The 23,465-nt window shown below is 38.7% G+C and overlaps 2 protein-coding genes across 3 annotated transcripts in view; one reads left to right on the forward strand and one right to left on the reverse strand.

The window, feature by feature from the left end:
- NOP14 (NOP14 nucleolar protein) lies at window positions 1-22,019 on the reverse strand. Its single transcript, XM_068679728.1, has 18 exons — window positions 21,542-22,019; window positions 19,681-19,815; window positions 18,271-18,412; window positions 17,572-17,717; window positions 17,025-17,162; window positions 15,371-15,493; window positions 13,987-14,118; window positions 12,866-13,214; window positions 11,406-11,536; window positions 11,066-11,151; window positions 9,322-9,457; window positions 7,419-7,520; window positions 6,405-6,558; window positions 3,533-3,692; window positions 2,668-2,815; window positions 2,059-2,177; window positions 662-817; window positions 1-306 (listed from the first exon to the last, which is right to left on the reverse strand). The coding sequence occupies exons 1-18, from the start codon at window positions 21,737-21,739 to the stop codon at window positions 207-209; spliced, it is 2,655 nt and encodes an 884-aa protein (XP_068535829.1). The 5' UTR covers window positions 21,740-22,019; the 3' UTR covers window positions 1-206.
- Window positions 22,020-22,260: 241 nt separating this feature from the next.
- GRK4 (G protein-coupled receptor kinase 4) overlaps window positions 22,261-23,465 on the forward strand; it is a 32,635-nt gene continuing 31,430 nt past the window's right edge. For both annotated transcript variants that reach the window (XR_011095792.1, XM_068679758.1), the window contains exon 1: window positions 22,261-22,555. Coding sequence is in view for 1 of the 2 variants with exons in the window: in XM_068679758.1 (XP_068535859.1) it covers window positions 22,504-22,555 (52 nt within the window). In the remaining variant the exon portion in view is untranslated. The remainder of the gene's footprint in view (window positions 22,556-23,465) is intronic.

Consider the following 23,465-nt stretch of genomic DNA (forward strand, 5'->3'; position numbering starts at 1 on the left):
TACAAAAATGTTATTTTATTTTTTTCTTACGAAAACCTGCGGATTTATCCAATAAGCAGGTTCACTTTTTCAGACAGATCTGATGATGTTGTTTTCCTTGAAAGGAATACATCCAATAAATGCAATTAAAATCTGTGCAAAAGCCATAGAATTGGGTTATTTTATACGTCAGTAAAAACAAACTTTCTGTCCATAGATAGTCCAAATTAATTCTTCATTTTTTTCCTTTTCATTGCTTTCCATTCACCCTCCTGTGTAGCAAGGCTACTAAGAAGTTCTTTCACTTTTCTCTTTCTGGCTGAATCTCTGTAAAGCAAACAATGAACATGTTAAAAATTTCAGGGAGATTATATTAGGGAAAGTAAGTAAGTAGATTTAGATTGTAATCATTAATTTATAAAAAGACCCCAAAATTTTAAATTTCACTGACATACACTTTAAATGACAACTTTCTGCATGTTCTTAACTAGAGAAATGAAACTGCAAAGTTGAAAGTTAATACAATCTCTAACAAAAATACCCGTTTTCCCTAAATTGCCAACTTTTATTTATTTAAATAAGTAAGTTTTGTATTGTTGATCGTTCGTGTCAGTCTTGTCACACAGCAAAGAAATGGACAGTAGAACAACTCAAACTGGTGCTGAAGAAAAGGCTACATTACCTCTCCATGATTTCTGAAAGTTGCATTCTAGCCAGAAACTGGTTATCCTTCCGAATCTCACGAACAGCTCCCTTAAATTCACGTTTATGCTTGTGAATCAACCGCTTTCTTTCTTGCTCCTTCTTGGTGCATCCCTGCTTTCTTCCAAACTCTAAACTGAAATGAAAATGTGTATAAGTGAGCACAGAACACCTTACCAAGAAGGACTTTATGTATATAAGAAGTGAAGTTTTGTCCGAACACTAACTGTATTTTTATTCCTGCATATTATGTAATCAACTTGCAAAATAAGAAGCTGCCCCAGTGAGCATACTGGAAAAACGCTCACCAGACTTTCTAACCGCATGTCATCATCATGCAGATGACAAGCAGATAACATTTTCCAGAAAGCAGATACGCTTCAATCCCCCCATATGTAGCCTGCATTTTGTTAAAAAAAACAACACACACACAAAAAAAAAACTAAAGCAGACAAATAAAAGATGTCTGGAGAAAGATGGAATCTCCCAATGTATCTTAAGTTTTTGCAGACTTCCTCTACAGATGAATTCTGAAGAAATGGTTTAATCAGTTAACTTGGTGATAAATGTGTATGGCAGAGGAAGGCTGTCCTCTTAAATTAGTATAATAAGACGCAGTTATGCCCTTGTAGATAACAAACAGGCCTAAATGAGTCAGCAGCCAATATACGGCAGACTTCCTGAATCAGAACACAGTTCTATTATCTACAAAAGGAAATTAGCGTTATTTAATTCCAAACCAGAATATAAAAGTGCACATGATCACTGTGAGGTCTATAAAAAGAAAAAAGCTGCATGTTTTTTGTCATTGCTACTGTTGAAAGGTAGAAAATTGCTTGGGAATGAGGAACGGGGCAATCAAGTAGGCCTAAAGGAATGCTTAATCTGACACAGTATTTGTCTGTATTCCGTGATACAGAGCACAGGAATATTCTGCCTGATCTACTGCACCAGTGATAAAACCCTCAAAATTTCACCACCCATCTTTACCTTTATATATTTCAGTATGATTTTTAAAAACAACTCACTAGTGTTCTTGAGATGTGCTTTTACAGAGCACATGGTAAAATATCAGAAAACAACAACCCCTTCTCAACTGGAAATTTATTAATTTTGTAACTGATTATATGGGCAAAAGCTGATTTCCAGTGCTATTTTTTCCCTCAAGATAATCTTTGCTCTCTTTCTTACAATTCCTCCTTCCTTCTTCCTTCCCTTCCTACCACCCAAGTAGCTGGTCCTTTTCAGTTTGTGCATAAAATGCAACAAAGAAACAGTTAGCTGGTTTATGTCCTGTTTTCCAAATCTGTTTAGTCTACTGAAAATCTCGATGTTTACATACACTTTTTCTTTTGCACTAAGCATTGCTTTACTTACACTTTTACAATCTTAGGCGTATACTGTTTCAATGGCACTGGCTTCTTTTTCTCACAGATCAGTGGAGTATAGAGCTTTACTTTGCTCTCTAGCTCTTTCAGAGCACCGTGATACCATTCCTGGAAATGCAAATCAAATTACAACTTTAGAAGTGTTTCAGAGACACCATAATTCACAACCTATGGTAAATTTAATCAGAAGTAATGTCCTCCCCACATGTTCTTCTTCCAAGTGAAATCATTACTTTTCTTTAGGACACCGCTGACACTGAAATGCTGCAACCCTTCTAGGCTGGATAATTTTAAACACTTTAGGAATTCTAGTTAGATGGTAACATGGACAATAAGAAAGGTCTGAAAACAGTTTCACCTAACAGAGGAATAAGCAAGACTAAAGCAAGCTAAATTCAAGAGCCTGCCTTTCAGAGTCATTCTAAGGTTGACTGTTAATTTTATTTTGATGGCAAAAAAATAGGTCATTTTGCATCACCTGTATTACAAAATCTTATTCTCCAAGGTCATGTTGTGATGCCTCTTTGAGGAGGGGACAATTCTGCTATTCTGCTTAAGTCAATTCTGCCTAAGGATTTTATTGTTAAGGAACACATACCTGCATTTTTTCAGGATATTCATTCACTGGCACATGTTGTGTAAGAAGTATTTTGACAGGATGCATTATTTCATGGAATGATGGTATAGACTCATACAGAACTGCACATCTTCTAATGAGATCAAAACACAGGGCTAGACACGATAACCTGTTGATGTACAAAAGAATACAAAAATTTCACTTACAAAAACTGTACTGGGTTTTCGAATAAAATTAATTATATTAATTAAATTTGGCAGCATAAACAGTGTCTATTATCAGGACTGCCTAACACAGCCAGTTACAAGGCTGTTCCTGGTTGTCAATTCAGACTAAAATTTCACTTTTATTGCAAGCAAATACCCAAGAAATCCATTAGCAACAAATCTTTATGTCAGCTCACAGAGCACATGCCAATGCTGTGTCTGCTGCTTGAGTAATAGGTTTTTATACTGGTTCTAGAAGTGTCACACTTCAAAACAGGATTAGTAATTTTTATTATTAAATTTTGTAACAAAATCCTTACTCATCCCTGAAATAAATTATGGTGTAACAGATGCACAAGGTAAAAAAAAAAAAGTCAGACATGCTTAATGAACATATTTAATTGTAGTCTTTTCTAACTTTAGGATTTGATTACTTCAGCGTCTTTTCTAACATGGTATTTGAATGTAAATACAGTATTTGCTTCAGAAGAGTATGATAGTTCAAAGTTCTGAGCATGTCCTCTGTTTCTGCATCATTTCATCAATCCACAGCTATACAGAAAAGGAATGGAAGGGCTGAGCACTCCAACAAATGCTCTGTGTAATGTTCTGACAGAAGATTAATATTTCCTATGCATAAAAATAAAGCAGAACATCTCACTGCTCTTACTCTTACATACCTGATATGATTCACTTCTGTTCTGCTGGCTTCCTTTAATCTAGTCACAATACTCAATGGCAAATTTTGCTTCTGCCAGCTTTCCAAATCCTTCTTATCACACACCAAAAGCAGTTCTAAATTTTTTCCCAGTGGTGTGAACGGATGCACTACAGTATAGCCTACAAAACAAGAATAATAATCATAAATAAATCAGTTCTCAGAATTACATCTAAAGAAGTTTTTAATCATACTGCCTTAAAACAAAACAAACAAACAAAAAAACACCTTTATCAGTAAAAGGATCTTCTAAAATAATGGACCACAGGCACAATCCTAAGTACGTACAGGGAGAGAGAAGACTAAAGAAGATGCCTGCCCTGTGGGGAACAGGATGGACAGCTGAACTGCCAGTGAGAGTGAAGCATTGGACATGCTTAAGAGGAAAAGGCAAAGAACAGGACTTTCCACTGGAGTTACGAGTAGAAGGCTCTGACCGGAAAGTGGGCAAGCAGCAGAGTGAGCACGAACAGGGAAAGCTCCCAGTTACTGCACCACACTGAGCCTCTCCAGTGACCTCTCGGCAAGGGCCCTCAGATGCATGCTGCAAAGTTCTCTCCCACTAAGTGGTTTTAAGATGCGAAGTAAATGCAGAATACACACTAGGGCTGGCAATACAGAAAAGACTTGAGAATCATTGCGTTAAATAAGGTGATCTGTGCAAATGGTACTTGCAGACCAATGTGAAAGAAACATTTGTGGAGTTTCATGTCTAAGGTAAAGAATAATTTGCAGTCCCTGCGCTGGATTTTTCTTCCTTAAGTCCGGCAAGCTTACAGTTGAACTTATTTCAAAACTTTATTATTATCTGCTTTACTTGTGAGAGGACAGCATCTTTCATTAACAATTCCATTAGCTGAGGCTATCGACAAAGACAATCCTCTCCCACTCCCTCCCCCTTCAGCTTTTCTACTTTCTTTTTAAAAGTCTAAACCAGATCAAAACCTGTACTTCAGTCTTTTATGAAGTTGTATTCTCTATCGTTTCTCCATGTGAGAAATGGCCAAACTTGCAAAATTAAATCAGAAGGAGTTCTGTTTGCTAATGTTACTTATTGTCAAAATTGAACCCAAAGATTTTTGTTGGTTTGACAGCATATCAGCATTCCAGAGAACTAGCTGTCAGCTCATTTTAAAATAGTCTCTGTTGACAGCAAAACCATCATGTTTATCAGCAATAGTTCCACCACAGATATTTAAAAACATGACTGGGTATTTAGTAACTTTAGAACATCAATATTGATTGAAAAACTCTCAGAAAAAGAATGCTGTGCCTCCATAGCATATCTTATTGAGCTTTTCCTCACTGCTAACAGAAACCAACACCATGCAAATTTAAGTAGTGCAAAAACATTAGCAGAAATACAAAGCTAAAAAAAAAAAGTTAAAGCTTACATCATCAATCACCCCTAAATATTTTGAAGTAGTTCATCTTAGAAAATGCTGTATTTTAACTGTACCCAAAACATTTATAGTGCATATATTCCTAAGAGAGCAAACAAAGGATAAAATACTTTAAGTGCTGTGTAATTCACCCACTCTGCAACCTCTTCCCACCTCTTTCTAAGAGTTCAGCTGTCGGTGTTCTGAGAATCCAGGGCTTTAGCTCTGATGCAACCCAGCTGTGTAACTTTGGCTCACACTTCAGAGGAAACTGCTAAGCTGTGAGAAGGAGCTGGGTGAGTCTGCAGGGTACAGCCACACAAGATAATAAAGGTGAAACTGCAGCACTAAGCTTGTTGAGAAAGGGATCGTTAGTAGCTCAAGAATTCACAAGAAGAAAAGACTGTCAGCATGGAAAGGCATGAAAATCCTAAAGCAGAAAAAAAGGGAGCTGCAAGACAGGTTAGTACCACTGAAGACATACTGTAATGCTGCAGCAACAGAAGCTGAACCTTCCTCACCTAACAGATGACTACCCTAAGCACAAGGACTTCAGGTGATGAGTACGGTAATATTTAGCCTGTAGTTCATTAAATACCAGATGTCTTCTGTGAGGATTTGCCAACAAATCATTGCATTTTTCACTTGAGAATATCCTGCCTGCAGTCTCCTTGTGCATGCTGACACTCCGAGTGACCCAGGGATACTAGCACATGAATTAGTTACTGTATTCTGACGAAGCTCTTCTAAGCGAATTTTTGTCACTAACCTTTTTGGTAAGAAGCCTCAGATCTAGAGTAACTTTAAAGCTTGAAATGAGTCCCCCCCAAAAAATCATAGAAAAAAAAAATCATAGAAAGGCAAAGATTGGCAATTAAAAATCATTTGCTAGCATGTGGATCCCATTGAAAAGGCAGCCTCATTCTCACTGTTATCCGCACAGACTGCTAAGTTTGCAGTTATGTTACAGCACAGCCTAATCCTCTGCTTGGGGGGAACAGCTGCCTTCTATTAAACTACAACAAATCCTTGTCAAACACACAAAAAGGAAAAATACCAACTCTGTGTTACATTTCACTCACTTATCTGGGTGATATGGCTAGTAGTAGATACAGGAGGCTATTTGCAGGGTATTCAATGGGAATCCCATTGGAACTGCAAATATTAGAGTGCAGTCCAATCACATGGACTACTTAGAACAACAATATTATCAAAATACTGCATGGTGGCCAATGCTGCTTTATTTCTCTTACTAACTTCAATTCTTTCTTTCCTGCCAATGTTAGAGAATCTCATTCATAAGATGTCTGAGAATCAAAATTGTGCATGGCCAACCTAGCAAATGACTTTGGTCTTTTTTTCAAAATACGAAACTCAGTGTGAAAGATAATTATTTAAAAGAAAAACCCTAATATAAAAAAATAATTACTCATTTATTCTAAACAAGCTCACCCTGGGCTTGCTTTCTGGGGAGTGATATGTGAAGTACTCCAACAAGAAAATTGATGAGTTCTGGTACAAATCTTCTGGAGAGAGAGATGTATTCCAGGAACAAACAGCATATAAATAAACCTTTAATAACATCTTGCAGCGTTGTGATGCGACACTATAAAAAAGAAAAGAAGAAAAAAGCACATCACATTACTTAGTAAATGTCTATCCACCACAAATATGGTATCTCCCCCAAAGTAGGGATATTTAATAAATTGTACACATTTAAGATCTGTAAAATGATACCCTTTGGACTTAAACGAAAACATACTGGCTTTCCCTTGCACACACTAAAAAGTATATGCAGAAATAAGCAGAAAGTCTGTCAGAAGAGGTTTAGCCACTAGAAGGTGCTAAATCACAAACTATAAGTTCTTTTTACTTGTTTGTTTCTGCCATCTGACCTGTTCATACATGTCAGTCCTACTTTTTGCCCTCCAACGCCCCATATCCATTTCAGAAGTGAAAAAAAGAAACATCTGGCTGAAAGCAACTTGGTTCTGTGACAGTAACAGAACTAACTCAAGACTTTCAAAGCATATAAACAGGACGTTTGGATAGAAAAATTAGGACACATTTTAACTGCACTGCAATTCATTGTGCTAGATAGGATTTTAAAGAAAACAAACACTGACAATTTTTAATTAAAGATCTTTCTTAAGTAGGACTAAGCGCAATATACAGAAGAGAAATCACATGAATGCTTTTATACTTTATTCAGTCTGTTCCATTAGTCCTATGTAGTTCATCATATACAGAATTCTTGTATGACAACTCGAAAAATTATCAGCCAGAATTTTGTGTTGGGCTGTACTGTTTTTTTCTCTTTTTTCTTCCAGTTACTATCTGTGACTATACGCAACACAAAGCTGCCTTTTCAGAACAGTTCCAGTATCTGTGTTAGTTATAACTTATAGTTGGGGTCCTAAGAAGAAACAAGGAAGAATATGCCAAGATACAACATCATAGACATACCTTAGTAAGCAGCTGACTCATGTATATAAAAGCAGGAGTTACAACTGGATGCCAGAAGTCAGATGTTGGAAACAGCAGAGATGTAATTTTCAAATAAATAAGCTGACAGCATATAAAAGAGAGTAAAAAGGCAAAATATAGTAAGATGTAATTCCCAACTGATTTTACACGTATCTAACTGTGATGTATAAGTAACTGTCATGTAGTAGTCTAAAAACATTAGGATATAAATCATTGAGATACCTGATATGATACACAACCTATTTACTGAGATGACTGTTTAAGTTTCATGAGAAAATGGACTATCCATTATATGTCTAACACTGCATTAGTTCAATGAGGCAGCTGGAGGAGCAACCAAGAACTATGCCCACCATGCTGACCATTTATTTCATGAAGAAATGTGATAAAGTTCTGCTCCCCACAACCACACACTCTCATATCACATAAAGAAATGAACAAGTGGCCACAGAGGACCTGTGACAAATTTCAACAGGTCCTCAGCACAGACAATTAAGTAACCAGGATCCTCAGGCACTAGCAGGTAACAAGTACAAGCCAGCAATTATGTACACTCTTACTGAAGGGAACGTCAGAGAGCTGAGTGACCTCCTGTCATGACTATAGGAACCTTAAACATCAGCTGCAAGGTAATTCTATAAACAGACCTAAGTGGACATTTACACAGTAAGCTAGACACAAGTCAAGTTCTACTGTTTCAGCTGCTTTCCTCCATGAATTTTTTGTTGTAAATAAATATTCTCCTGAACTGTTTAGTTACTAAACACCCCTGATCAAATTAGATTAACTGTAGGCATGTGTAAAGTCTACCAACGCCAACTGGTCTAAGGAACTTTCATTCAAACAAGTACTTTGGCAACAGGACAGTGATGTAATTCTACCCTAAAACACAAAGATGGCTTGAAACCTCAAAAAGTCCACTGAATGGAATGAAACTCAACAGTGCCACTGGTGTCTGAAGGGTGACAGTGACAAAATAAAAAATTACAAGCTCTCTACAACACGTTTCCTGCAAAATGTAAAACATCCTGAATAGAGACTCTTCAAAAAAGAACTCAATATAAGTGTTGTCCAAGCTGTAAGAACCAAGACAGCCAAGTAAATCCTTCTATTTTCTTTCAATACCCTACATATTCCATTAGGCAGCATTTCTTTCCCAGCTTGATGAAACAAAAACAAGTAATTTCCTTAGGATTACTAACTTATGGTGGCTCTTTGAAACATTTTATTATAATAATCAAATACTTATTTTCCATATACTCCACCTGTCAATTCCCCAACAGTCATTTATCTAGAAACTCCATTTACCTAGGAGTGTGTTCAAATTTAGCATGGGCACTGAAATTTTGAAATATTACTAATACAAGATGGAAAGGTCAGTCCTTTTATGTTGAGTCATTAATTTAGCATCACTCATATTGATACCGTATTTTTGTATTTTGAAAAATACGTTGTATTTTTATATCCAAACATTATTTCCCTGTTATTTTTGTGATCCTTGGAGACAGTGAACTTTTATGGAACACTTTTTAAATATTTGCACTTAACATAATTAAAGAAATGATGACTTAACTGACAACACTTTTTTCTAGAAATACCCATTGAAATGCCAACAAGAAAACAAAGAATGTTCTGCTACGTAAACTGGAGCAGCAATTTTAAGATCTTTTCCCTTTATTAACATTGCTAAGTCCCACTTCCACTCTGTAGAATGTTTTGTTATCTGCAGAGAGGCAATTTAAAACGTAAGAAACCTAAAAAGACACAGATGAACTTATACGCTTTGAAATACAGAATTGCATTTCCTATCATCTGGCATTTATTAGCATTTCTGTACTCATGTAAAGAACAAGAGATTTTCTTAGCAGTAGGTGTTTGTTACCATGTCTAAACCTGGAAATGTTGCACGGCCTTTGACTTCAATTGCTTCTTCCATGTCATGCGCAGCGTCTCGAAGGACAAACTTCATACTGCCACTGGCTGCCTCAGGAAACATCTGGCAGAGATTGTACAATGGCCTATTAACAAGAAATCTAAGTCATGATCAAGTTACACCATTGATCTTAACCAAAAAAGTGATTTTAAGCACCTGTAGGAAGATTTCTTGTGTTCCTTCTCTACCATAACAAACTCCCCAAAGCAAATTATTTTTAGAGAAACAGCCACCCTGTATAGATTACCATTGTAATACTTTTGGTTTATAGATATATTTTTTATTGGGCCTTACAAGATGATCTCTGATTTGGTGGTTTCTAAACCTTAAAAAAATAATTTAAAAAATTAAAAACTTTAAAAAACACACTTAAATCATTTGATACGATCAAAGCATATCTTTCTGAATCACCTAACTCTTCATTCTACTGTACAAAGGTAAACTGGCACATAATACTAGGCAGCTCTCTACTTAAAATACTCTCAGGCAATGTTAAGCACTTAGAAAGGCATCAATGTAGTTAACCAAATAATTACTTAAAACGAGAAAAAAATACCCACAAAGTTAGGCCAGTTGCTGGCCCGTGGACACTGCCTACAGGGAAGTGCAGGCAGGAGCCTGTATCTGCTTTTCAGTATTTTTTTTAAATGTTTGTAGAGATATTAATAAATCCCAGTTCTATAAAGCAATCAAAATGTGTTTAGACATTTTTACAAAGGTGCAGCATGTGTGACTATCAGCAGGTTGATGCTCTTACTGATGAATGCAACAGAGCAATGCATGCTAAAGTTGCCCATAGCAGATTTTTAAAAACTATTTATTCTTCAATATACTATTTTTGATTTCATGCTACATACAAATAATTAATTGAAAGGAAGTTGTCTAGCCTGCAAAGTTTAGCTACGAATAGCAGACTAGTTTTAGGTGGAAGGGAACTTTGGAGATCATCTTGAACAATTCCCTGCTCCAAGCATCGCTAACTTCAAAGCTCCCTCAGGTTGCTTGCAGTTTTGTTGAGTTTTGTGAACCTTCAAGGGTGGAGATTCTACAACCTCTCTTGGAAACCTGTTCTGATGTCCAACACCCTCATTGTGAAGAATTTTTCCTTCCACCTAATTGGAATTTCCCTTGTTGCAGCTTGTGTCCATTGACCATCATGGTTTGCTGTATTCCTCTGAGACAAATTTGACTCTCTTTGTCCATTACGTGTTTGAAGACTACAATGCCAAATTGACTAATTCCTGCAAATTGTTTCTTTGGAACATTTATATGGGCTTGCTATAACACTCTTTTTTTCCATTTTCATCTAGTTCCAAACCTGAGTGAATTACAGAATGGAAACCCATGTAAAGTCGCACAGGCAACAGCACACTGTCAGCACCTTGATCAGCAGTATAAATAACTTCATATACAGAAGTTTGCATGCACACATGGTATATCATTTATTCATGAACCATGAAAAGTATTTTACAGATGGAAAATTACATTCTGAGAATTTGAAAATGTCTTGGTACAATTAATAGCTCAAAGAATAGGTGAAGCAGAGTCAAAACACTAAGAAGCCAGAGAATCACCAGTTGCCTACAATCCCAAGAAAATTGTTTGAAACAAACTACACTCAAAATGCCTTACACTATGCAGCTTTTCTCCTAAAACCATAATGTAGCAAAAATCAACAGGATTTGTTACTTACAGGATGAGCTTGTCAATTGCTTTGAGGTCTGGTAAATCCAGGTTTGCTAACTCCCCAATATAGTCGAAAAGGAAGCCCAACAGTTTCTGCAAGAAGCACAGCATGTTACAAATTATCAGTGTTCTTTCATTGCAGGTATTTTTTAACAGCACAGAAAAACAGTGATACAAAAGTCAGAAAAGAAACACATGGTACCTTGATTCTACTGCTATCTACAACATAGGAGCATATATAGTTTATACTGCTACCCAAATGCTTACTAAAACTTATGAAGGAATTCAAAGTTAATTTCAAACCTTAAAATGCAAGACAAAACAAAACAAACAAACAAAAAACATACTTCCAACTTTGTTTTGTTTCCCACTGCAAGGCTTGGATGATTGCATTTCTGAATCCTTTCCAGAATAGTAAGCTGTTGCTCTATTGTTCTTCCAACCAATAAAGACTTAAATTTCTCATAGGATTCGGGAACTATAATGTAAAAACAAAAATTGACAAGACAAAACCTCAAACTTAGGATATTTAATTAAAGCTATCATCTAATAAACTTCCAATTTGAAAGCGTTACTTTTAGAAAAAAGGATACCATACAGTCTTTAAATAGTAAGCTTTTAAACACTACTAACCTATCAAGATGTATGTGAAATAACTTATGAACATAACTCAAAAAATAAGGTAAACATTTTCCAGCAATTAAGATTCAGTTCATCCTGTATTTGCAGCTTAGGCTGAGCATGATGATGCTGACACCCACACAATGCATCAGAATTAAACTTAAGCATACATTCAACCATAAATTTGCCATAATACAATTTGCTCCATGCTTAATTCACATCCAACTAACTTTGGCATGAAAGGATATTAAAAAAGTAAGAAACTTGCCACTGATGGAAAACAATTGTACAAAAAAAAAAAAAAAAGGCTATTTCCAGTCTAGCTAACATGCTATAACACATCCTAACTGGTTCCATTTTTTGAGTTATTTTAATGTGACCACTTCCTGGTTAAGACAAAATGTGGATGCAATTTAAAAGGCTGTGTATACTGTATATTATCTCCTTTTGATGAAAAAACACAAAAACATGCATTTAGAGAAGCTGTTTGAAAGATTGTTCAATTTGTTCAAAGATTGTTCAATTGTAATGGGTAATTTTATTAGAGAAACCTATACTCGGACAAGAGCTAGTTGTATTAAGTACTTAGTATTAATGCATGTTTTGTGTAGCGCTTGGAACGTCTCTCTCTTCTTCCTCCTAGGCACAGACCCAAAAAGAGTTAAATTTCAAGTGTTTCCATTTAAAAATACTGCAGTGTTATATCACAGGGATTACACCTCAGGGTCCTGCCTCTTTAAGCATTTTCTCTGACAAAAATGCCCGTCCAAACACTAGAGAAGGAAACCTCTCCTCATGTAAATACAGGTAACAGAACAAACAGTATTTAAGATGCCCTTATGCAAAACACTAGCATTTTGAATTGGGTGTACTGCTTGCTGGCCTTCAAAAACGAGCACAGATCTTTCTGCTTTAACCACTAACGTGTATTTGTCAATTCTATGGCTGCTAGAAGCAGCAGAAACAGCTCTGGGGCAAAAACGATTCGTTTTCCACTGCTCACAGTATGATCAGTGCTAATCACTAAGAACAGGAGCTACTGACTCCTCCTGGAATAGTATGAGACAGTTACAAAGCAAAAAGTCATAGATGAGCAGGAATATTTAAGATCCTGCAGGAGAGAGAAAGAGACTGGTTATAAACTCCCTAAAAACAAAAGGGATCTCTGAGTCTGTCCTTTGCTTACCAGCAAATGTGTAAGGAAGCTCTGCTTTGGCAGCTTCCATTTTTGGATCCAGTCCCTCCATATTCTGTGACTCATTTCCAGTTGTGTCGTCTTTCTTCTCTTCTTTATTTCCTGCAGCTTCTTCTTCACTCTCAAGGTCAGATTCAAGATCAGAGTGGTTGTCTGCAGCAACATCCTCCTCATCTTCAGCAGCAGACTCTTCCTCACTTTGGTCATTCTCACTATCCTCCTTCCCATCTTCCTCTTCTTCCCCTTCCTCTTCTTCCTCTTCTCCCTCCTCCTCGTCCTCCTCCTCCTCCTGTTCTTTGTCCTCCTCCTCCTCTTCATTTTCAATATGGATTTTTCCATCCTGCCAGTAGAGAAAATGAGCCAGTTAAAACAGTGATAAAGTAACAGCGCTTCGACAGAATCACTATGGAAAGCTTTCATTAAAGGCCACCCTAACCAAGCAGCAAACGGCAGCCATGCCAGCCAAGAAGGAATTTTAGGGACAGAATGTGCATACAAGTATAAGAACAGTGGGGTATTTCCAAGGAGCTTGAAGAAACATAAAGAGGTAATATCTGAGGACTAAAACAATCAGCAGGAAAGTAAAGGACACTAGCAGATGATATAAAAAAAAAAATTCAATGTCACTTAAGAAGCATTCTCGGTTAGAAAATACATTTTTAAACTATTTCTATGTCTTAAAATAGCATATCAGATAAATAATTGTTCCCATACTGATTTTCTTAATTATTGATTAAAATTCACATCCACAATTTGCATTCTCTGATCTGAGGACAACAGCAATTCCCTTGCTACTCACTTGTAAGAAGAGGAAAGGGCTGTTTGAGAAAGTCACTCATCCTCAGGCTGAAATTCTGTGAACACTGCGCTGAATATAGTGCAAATTAAAAAAAAATAATAAAAATAATAAAAGACTAAAAGGGCTAAGACCTTCTCTTCAGACCAGAAGCCTTCCAACAGACAAGACTGGGTAAAGCCGTGAGCAACCTGGTGATTTCATAGCTGACTGCTTTGAGCAGGAAGTTGGACCAGAGTTCTCCACAGGTCACTTCCAAACTAATTTTCCTACCTTCGTTTGAGAATTCTGAAAAAGTTGACATTTCAAATCTTACCTTGTAAGACAATAAACGTCTGTCATCTTTGTCCAGGATAAACCCGTCAGCTAGATCATCAGCTGACACGTGGCTGGGTTTCTTTTTAGTCTCTTGTTCATCTATTCCATGCATTCGACGTAGCCGATCTGCCTGTGTTTTAGGAGAAATACAATACACAGATGTGAGCCATCTAGATGAATCATGTCATTACACCAGAAGGGAAGCTCCCGAAGCTCCCTCAAATACTACAGCTAAGAAAATCAGAGGAAAAAAAAAAGTTAACTAGCATTCTCCACCTACCCAATGAAAAGAAAAGGCAGTGACTTGACATACTATGGGCAAAAGCTGATGATACTTTATTTTTGTTGCAGAGTACGATGTGATAGCCTAATCCAATAATGTAAGTGATAACACTCACATGGATGGGTTTAAATTGGGTTTACAAAATGTTCTCACATTTTATTTATTTTTTTATTTATTTTTTATCTGCCTGGTTTATGAGACAATGCACCATTACTAGAAAACAAAAGCTTCTAAATGCATTTTATGATTCTGCAGTGTTTATCTCTTTTCCCTATGTGTAACAAGTTTGCAGTAAACACAATGACGTCATAGGATTTTAACATTACACTGAATTTGTAAATAGACTCAATGGGCAATATCTGAAACACCATTTTTCAAAAGCATTTCTGCCTACAGAACCTGCCTTCTGTCTGCTACAGACTGCCTTCTGTCTGACGGACAGCTAGACTGTCTGTCAAACAAGACAAGAACAGAAAAGAAAAAGATCTTCCTGCTTTGCTGTTAGCTACTGAGCTTTCTGAGGTAACATGAAGATACTGCATGCCTACAGTATTAAATGTGTCTTCAGTATCCCAAAAGAAAAAGGAGAGAAACATTTAACAACTAATTCACTCTTTTTGAAGGACACAGAGCTCCACGTGGCAGAAGCAGCATGCAGTATTTCCCAAGAGAACCCTATTCCTATGCAAAACAAAGCTATACACATAATACCACTGGAAGACTTGCCACACCAGAATAAAGCAATAAGTGACTTGGCAGTGCAGTAATTCAACTTCTGTGCAACAAGATATTTCCCCTTATTGAAGTGCATCTTAACTCTGAATAATTTAAAACATGTATAGGCAATTCAAAGCGATACTGTATTTTTATTGAAGAAATGTCAACCCATTTCATAAGCCTCACTAGTCATGTACTAAGTTGTATGTTTTTGTCTTTTATATCAGATTGCAAACGAAACACAAACAGAGATTTCCTGAATTCGCCCTCTGACGAATTGCAGTTTAGTACAGCCACTTTCAATCTAAGGTCAAGCAATGAATGTAAGTGGTCACTCCCAAAAGACAGGTTACAAAACAACCTAAAACCATAAATGGTGTACCTCAAGCTTCTGGAGTCGCGCCTGCTCCTCTTTTGCCAATTCTTCTTCTGTCTTCATCCTTTCTGAAGGTTTTGCTTTCATCTCGAATCCAAGTTCTCGAACAATCATATCATATTCATCAGGCTAAAGAAATATTTATATAGTTGTTTATTATCTTAGTTTTATTATTCTGCTTTGCAGCCACCCCTCTGCCAGACATAACAACTAAAAAGTAAGACCTTTATGAAATAAGGCAAAGACCATGTCCAGAGAAAGCCACAAGAACATTCAATTCAGTATTAACATAAGGAACAGAAAGAATGATTGAACAGAAACTCTCCCTGAATTCCCTTCCATTTAAGTTACTCACAACTGAAAAATGTACAAATAGTATTACTTATTAAATGAAAATTTTCAAATATTTTTATTAATAAAACACCATTTTCTCAAAGAGCAACTCAAATTAATAAATTCATAGTTTACATTTCACTTTATAAATACTGTCAGACATGAGCTAAGTCTTTGCTATCTTATTAGTTACACAGATGTCTATCTCAAAGAAAACAAAAAAGGGATGCTGATATTCAGTAAAGCTTAAGCAGTGTACATGGCAGAACAGTTACTAGCAGATACAGCACTGGACTTGTGAACACAGACTTCCTGATAGATGTTTAAATCACTAAACCATACAGTGATATATACTAAAATTCAGTTCTACTGATTTTTCTTCCCTTGTGCCACTAGATGACTTTCTTCTATTCAACGGTAATATTATAGAGCATTACTAATTCACACTCCGCATCTCTGATAATTGTCAAATTGAGATTCATATGAAGCAAAGGAATCTAATTTTCCTTTGCTGAAAAGTACAATGACAATTTTTTTTTTGCCTAGGATATCACATTACCAACATACTGGAGTATTCAGCATATTATGAAGCATCTCAAAACAAAAATCAATACATCAAAATTCGACCTGTTGTTCCAGTATATTCTGTTCATCATTTACAATCAGTTTTAACATAAGATCTGTTCATGAGTTCAGTCTTTTGAAAACTGAATTCTACTGCCAGGGAACAAATGAAATATAATATAAAATGTGGACAAGAAAACAAAAACAAAACAGTGCAACACATTACAGTTCCCATTCTTAAATTTGTAAGTTCATTTCTCTTAATATAATGTACCATTGAGAGAAAAAATTTTGAGGCCACAACAAATTTATTCATTAGATTAATATTTAAATTCCTTTTTTGTAAAGATGGTACCCAAGTCACAACCCGGAAAATTTTCTTGTCAACTCAAAGGTGTTTTATCCAATGAACGTTGCAAAGGCGTTCAAACTAAGTCAACATTCTCAACAATTTTTATTCTTCAGGAAAACGTATTTGTCTTAAAAATAACCTGCAGCTAACACTGTTTGTTGTTCAACCTGCAACCTCTCTTATATTTAATATAAAACAAAAGCAACTCGTAATTACAAAAAGATAAATCATATAAATCCCTACATTCTTCCAGTTAACCAAATTGTCTTAGAAGTGTAAATTCCCTTTGTGCGAACAGCAGGCACCATTTTATTTTGTGAAGTGATGAACTTGGCCTTACACATCAGACACTAGGACAGTCAAAGTCACAAGTTATTAGAACAATAGCAAGTAATCTAGCCAAAACCTTACCTTGGGTTTTTCTACCTCTTTGTCCTTTCTTTCTGACTTCGGTGGTTTGCGAGCCATAAGGGTTTGGATTTCCTTCCAGTCATTGTCAAGCTTTTCTGTGAGTTCTAATGCACTTTCTCTCTGACTTTGCCTCACTTGCTAGAAAAATAAATCACAGATGTATCAGTTACATTCAGCTGAACATGACAAAGCATTTATAGCACTGTTGTGCCAAAATGCTGTCTTTAGCAAATAATTTCAAATACTTAACATTTTAAAGGTAAAAAACTCTCTGTGGCAGAAGCAGTACAGTTATCCTGAATGCCACACAGGCTGCATACAGAAAACAAGTCAAGAGGAGAGATTTGGAGATACGAAAGAATGGTAAATATCTAATGCATTTCCTAAAACTTCTCCAAGGGCAGACAGGCTTTATGCAAGGACCTCAGACTTGTTTCCTCGACAGCTATCTACCTTGCTTTCCAAGCCACTATTTTACTCCACAAAGACAGAGATTACGACACCTTCTTAACCATGCATAACTCATACATTAGGGCTAAAAACTCACCTTTTCTTGTTTAGATTTGGCTATCAACTCTTCTATGAGTTCCTTTCTAGATTTGGGTTTTTCCTCCTCTTCATCGTCCTGCCCACTTGATGCTTTTTTACGAAGCAGGCCTCCACCCCCTCCAAAGTGAGCGGCGGTTAACTCAGCTAGAAGAGAAAATAAATTGTGAATCCTTTTCAAATCCATACATCAGTGCTGATTCTGCTGGGACAGTATCTCCCCATTACTTGAGAATGGGAGCAATTAAAAGTATTTTATCGTCCATGTACTATTCCCATCCCTATGAACAGCCATACAAAGACAGAGATGCTGGCCACATACTTTAGGCTGACAAACATTTTGTGTGAGATAGGAATATGTTTTTTCAACATTCCAACTAGTATTTAGGTGCAGAGATGCAAGAAAGCAACTTAAACTTCAGATGCTACCCTCTAAATATCAGTACATATTAATGCTGATAAGCCCAGAGATTAAAGAAGCTTGCCAGGAAGGTTGTTTCAGCTCAACCTCTCCTAAGATCCACACAGCTGTTCCATGTGTGGTTAAGAAGTAATCAAAACTGGCTTAAACTTCCCAACCGGTTACATAATACTCTTCCTCAGTGAAGGACAGTACAGAATAAATGATGAAAACATACCACCAACAAAACCAACAATCAAAAAACCATAGAGCAGTGGGATGTTAGCTGACATGTCCTACCTGACAATGTTCCTCTTTCTTCTGTGTCACTATCACTATCAACAATATCATTCAGTTTTTCAATTTCTGCCAAAGATTGGCCATAGTGAGTCAACTCTTCGTCTTCATTAAGGTTATAGATATTTTTCTTTCCGTAATTTTGCTAAGGATAGTAGAACAAACCAATTAAATAACGTAGGATTTCTAGCTTCAGGCAACAAATTAATAAAGGCAGTACTTTCAATGCTAATTGAGGAGATTCTTATTCCAGTTCTCTGCTGTTTTCAGAACACTACTAGATCAATCTTTTCATTCAAATACCTTAAACCTTAACTGAGGGAGCACGACGCCTCTCTTATACTAATGTAGAAATGAAGTAACTCAGAGAACCTAAAAAAGCTTAAGTTTTATCTGTATACCATTACCATCGACGATTCACTATCACATTTCTGACGTAATGAAACTGCCTATAACCTACAGAAAGCATGAGTAGATATTGATATTGCACTATTCAGTGCTCAACTCTGGAGACTGAGTATAATGAGGTGGAAATACTGGTCCTGCACATACACTTCACATTACAGAATGACAGCAGGTTACAGAGTTCCTCTAGTCAGCAAATGAAATGGCTGTTTTCCAACAGTTATAGTGGAATCTCAGATTGTACTTGATGGTGGTTGCCTTTTTTCTAAATCAATTCCCAAATCATAACGAGTCTAGAATAAAGAAAACCAACTGATCAAATTAAAACTGGTTTTCTTCATAGATTGATAGAATGGTTTGGGTTGGAAGGGACCCTGAAGGTCACCCAGTTCCCACCCCCCTGCCATGGGCAGGGACACCTCCCATCCGCCCAGGCTGCCCAAAGCCCCATCCAGCCAAGGCCACTTGGGCACCTCCAGGGCTGGGGCATCCACAGCTTCTCTGGGCAGCCTGTTCCAGTGCCTCACCACCCTCTGAGTAAAGAATTTCCTCCTTATATCTAATCTAAATCTCCCTTCTTTTAGTTAAAAACATTACCCCTTGTCCAGTCGCTGTATCCCCTGACAGAGAGTCCCTCCCTAGCTTTCCTGTAGCCCTCTTTAGGTATTAGGCTGCTGTAAGGTCTCCCCAGAACCTTCTATCCAGGCTGAACAACCCCAACTCCCCCAGCTGGTCTTCATAGGAGAAATTCTTGCACATCAGTGCTCAAATAAATTTCTGCTTTAAAAAGTTGTCTTGCAAAACCAGAGAGATTTCATGGAAAATTCTGGATTCTCACAAACAATTGTGTTATGTTTCTTTTTTTTTTTTTTTCATAAAGACTTTCTAACATATAAACTCTAAAATAGAAAGCATTAGCCTGCAAAACCCTCTTAAGGGCAACCCTACCAACCTAATGTGTTTTTCTTTTTTTTTTTTTTTTTCCAAATTCCCATTGCTATACTTTACCTGTCTTTCCAAAGTGAATCGTCTTATCATCTTTTCCTCTGGACTTATTTTAGTGTTATATTCACCAAAACGTTTATCTTTAAACACATTTGTCTTTTCTTTTTCTTTATATTCTTTCAGTAATGTTTGGGTACGCTAGAATAAAAAGAGGAGATTAAATTAAAAAATGAAGAGAATAAATACTTTCAAAACCAAGGCAAGAAAGGCTCTACAGTACCCTGGCAATATCATCGAGTTGATAAGAATGCAGTGAAATAGAAGTGAAAACTGAACAATGAAAAGAGATGGGAAGTTCATACAACAGAGACATTAACTTTAACATTATCTTAAATTCTAATTAATCCTAATTTCAGTCTGAAGCTTAGTATAAGAGAGTAACATATTAAAGAAAGCAACAAAACCCCAGTGCCAACTGAACCTCTTCTCGTCTTGTCATCTAAGACACAAAAACAAAAAAAAAACAAGAGGGTACATACATTTAGTTCTCTGCTTTAATGTTGAGCACAGGAAGGTTATGCATCAGAGAAATAAAAGCAAGTTAGCAGACCTATGTGAGGTTGTATGTGCTGCACTTCTGGCACAAGTATGAAGACAGGCTTACTTTTCAGTGCTAGTGAAATTACAAATGCCAGTTTCATTACAAACATTTGATTTACCTCATTATTAAAACCCAAAGCCCTTCAAATGTGACATTAAATGCTATTAAGTTGTCTCAAATCTAGACAAACAGTAATGAGGGCTGAAAGCTAAAATACAATTTCATGCTGAAATTACTACATAGTTCCTAAAGGAAGAAAATACTGGCTGTGCTTAGATTCAAAAAGATCCATGTTCATTTAGAACATGTTAACGAAATCTGATGGGCAGGCATCTTTGCTATTGATAGTGCAATGAACTTGCAAGCTACTGCTGTGAAGGAAAAGGCAGTTTCCTGAAACAGGTTTCTACAGCCCTACTGAGCATCCCAAACTTGCAGACACCCCTGTACGTGAAGCCTGGCTTCTGCTTTCAGTATGACAGTTCTACCTTCTATTTACTTCCTACACAGAATACATCATGCAACTTTAATACTGCTTGAGTCCATTAATATATCTTAATACCTTGGATATGGAAAAGCACCTTTGTTGATCAATTATTTGATGTCCTTTCTCATTGATTACTTTTATTCATGAAACTTTGTTTAATGCATCACCTCTCACAATGCATGTAAAATGACAGTTTCTTTCTGCTACATTATTTTTTAAAAGAACTTCTCTTTTCAGTTCATGCTTCAAATTGTGTTTTGTTTTCATATCCAGATTACAGATCTGTATCAGAGAGAATCTGAGGAACAAACTTTTAAACTATAGTTCTGCAGTGTTAACAAAATCTACAGAAAATTTTACCTTTCCAAATCACTGGTAGTTTTTGCATGTCTACGCAGTTCCCACTGCAGTAAGGCCCTACTCCTCTTCCAGGCTTTTACTATTACAATAACATTGCACCATCAAGAAGCTTAACATCCTGCAGCATCTAAATGTGACCAAGATAACGAACGCTTAATACTATCTGAGCTGCAGTCCAGTATTTGCATCCTGGCCACATGTGCTGCTGTGCTCGGGTCAGAGACATTTGAGAAGAGGCTCGTTCCCACACACGTGATGAGGGCTTGCATCGATGATCCACGTGCAGTGCACTGGGGAGGGATGTTCTGTCAGGCTCTCCATCACCATCAGAGCACCATGTGGTGAGGTGAGATGAGGAGAGGAACCATTTGTGGCACACAGGATGGATTTGCCTCTCCCCTCCAGGCTTAATGCCTCCCCTCCACAGCTTTCCCTACAGCTGCTGCCCTCCCTTTCCAGCTCTGACCCTTTCTTACCTTCTTGATGGCCTTGGAGCGCGAGACACCGGGCAGCCCCACGTCGTTCTTGGTCTTCCTGCCCAGGATGTCGAATTTCTGCCTGTTGACCTTCACCTCGAAGGGGTTGCTCCTCACCGTGGCCATGGCTGACTCCGCCGAACCCTTGCCCCGGGAGGGCGCGGAGGCCTTAGGCCTCTTTTTGGCTGCCTTCCCCATTCCAAAGCAGGAGAAGGGGACTCAGAGGGGACAGACGGACTGACAGACGGACTGACAGACCCAACAACCAAAATGGCGGCGGGGCAAAGCCCCCCTCAGCCCTCCCGGCCGCCCCCCGACCAAATCGCGCGAGACTTCCCCCGGAAATCCCGCGAGATCCCCGGGGCGGCGCGGCGATGCGGAGGGAGCCGCGCGGTGCCCGCGCTCCCGCACCCCGCGTGCCCCCAGCACCCGCCACGCACCGGCGACGGCCCCGCGAAGTCTCGCGAGAGCTGCCCCCAAAGGTCGCGAGACTTGCCGCCCTTCTCCCCTCCCGCTTCGGCGGTGACTCACGGGGAAGGTTGGGACAGGGCTGAGGCGCGCACTACGAATCCCAGCATGCAAAGCGCGGTGGGGCGCAGGGGAGACGGCGAGCTGTGCCGCGCGGGGGATGCTGGGAGTTGTAGTTTTCACGAGGGGGTGAGGCAGAGGCGGAGTTGCCTGAGGAGAAGGAGGAGGAGGAGGAGGAGGAGGGCGGCGAGCTATGGTCGGGGCGGGCGGGCGCTGCCTGCTCCTTGCCTCCGCCCTCGGGGAGGGGGAGGCCGGTGCCGGGCCGAGCAGCGGGTGATGATGGGGAAGAGGCGAGCGCAGCGCTGAGGGGCCGCGGGGCCGGATGAGCGGCGGCGAGGCGCTGGCGGGGCGGGAGGAGGAGGAAGAAGAAGGAGAAGAAGAAGAAGAAGAAGGGGTGACGGAGGCTGGCCTGAGGGGAAGGAGCCCCCCCGACCATGGAGATCGAGAACATCGTGGCCAACACGGTGCTGCTGAAAGCCCGGGAGGGTGAGAGCTGAGGGGGGAGGGAGGAAGAGGAGGGAAGGGCTGAGGGAGGAAGGGGCCGGGGTGAGGGGGGGGAGAGGGTTCGAGCCCCGCTTCGCACCAGCGAGGTTTTAGGAGCCTTCTGCTGTCGGGCTGCTGCCGAGAGACCCGTCTGTGCCTGCAAAAGGGCCCAGGGACCCCAGGCTCCTGTGGAAGACCCCGAGCCTTCGTCTGCCCGCAACGCCTGCCTCAGGGAATCGGCCGCCTGCACCCTGCAGATGGGTTTTCTGTCACGTTTTGGGGTATTTCCGTGGGGTCAAACCTGAGGGTTTATTCCCCAGAGCATCGGGACCTGAATATTCCTCTCCCACCTAACACACGTTTTTAACAGATGCAAATTTTCGCCTACCCAATGGTACCAAACGTTTTAATAGATACAAAGCTTCGCTTACCAAACGAGCATTGTTTACAAAAACCTCCCGAAATGAGGTTATACTTACTCCTTTTTCACATATATAGCTGTCCATTAAACGGCCACTTGAAAGCCTCTCCAGATTACCACCGTGCTCCGTGTGGAGTCTGTTTTTCAGCTTCAAAATGCGCAGATTCTTCTTGGATTGGATCCTGCTTTTCTTAATTGCCTTGAGAAGTCCCATTAGTTTAGTTGAGCTGTTTAAAGTGAGTAAGAACAACAGAATCTTCTCCTGTATGTTTTGCAAGTTCCTCCAACTCTAAATGGGTTTGGCACTTACGCCATATGTGTATCCAGTTAAATTTGCCTTAAGCAGCAAGAGAGGAAAATCAACTTTCTGGCTTTGAAGTGGGGTTTAAAAACCAGAGCAGCGATCACGATTTGGGCTATTTCCCAACTTTAGCTGAAAAGACCACCTCAAACCGTAGGACATGTTTTGGCTGGTTTCACTGACAGTACATG

The sequence above is a fragment of the Anas acuta genome, chromosome 4 (genome assembly GCF_963932015.1).
Source record: "Anas acuta chromosome 4, bAnaAcu1.1, whole genome shotgun sequence".
In the NCBI taxonomy this organism is placed as follows: Eukaryota; Metazoa; Chordata; class Aves; order Anseriformes; family Anatidae; genus Anas; species Anas acuta.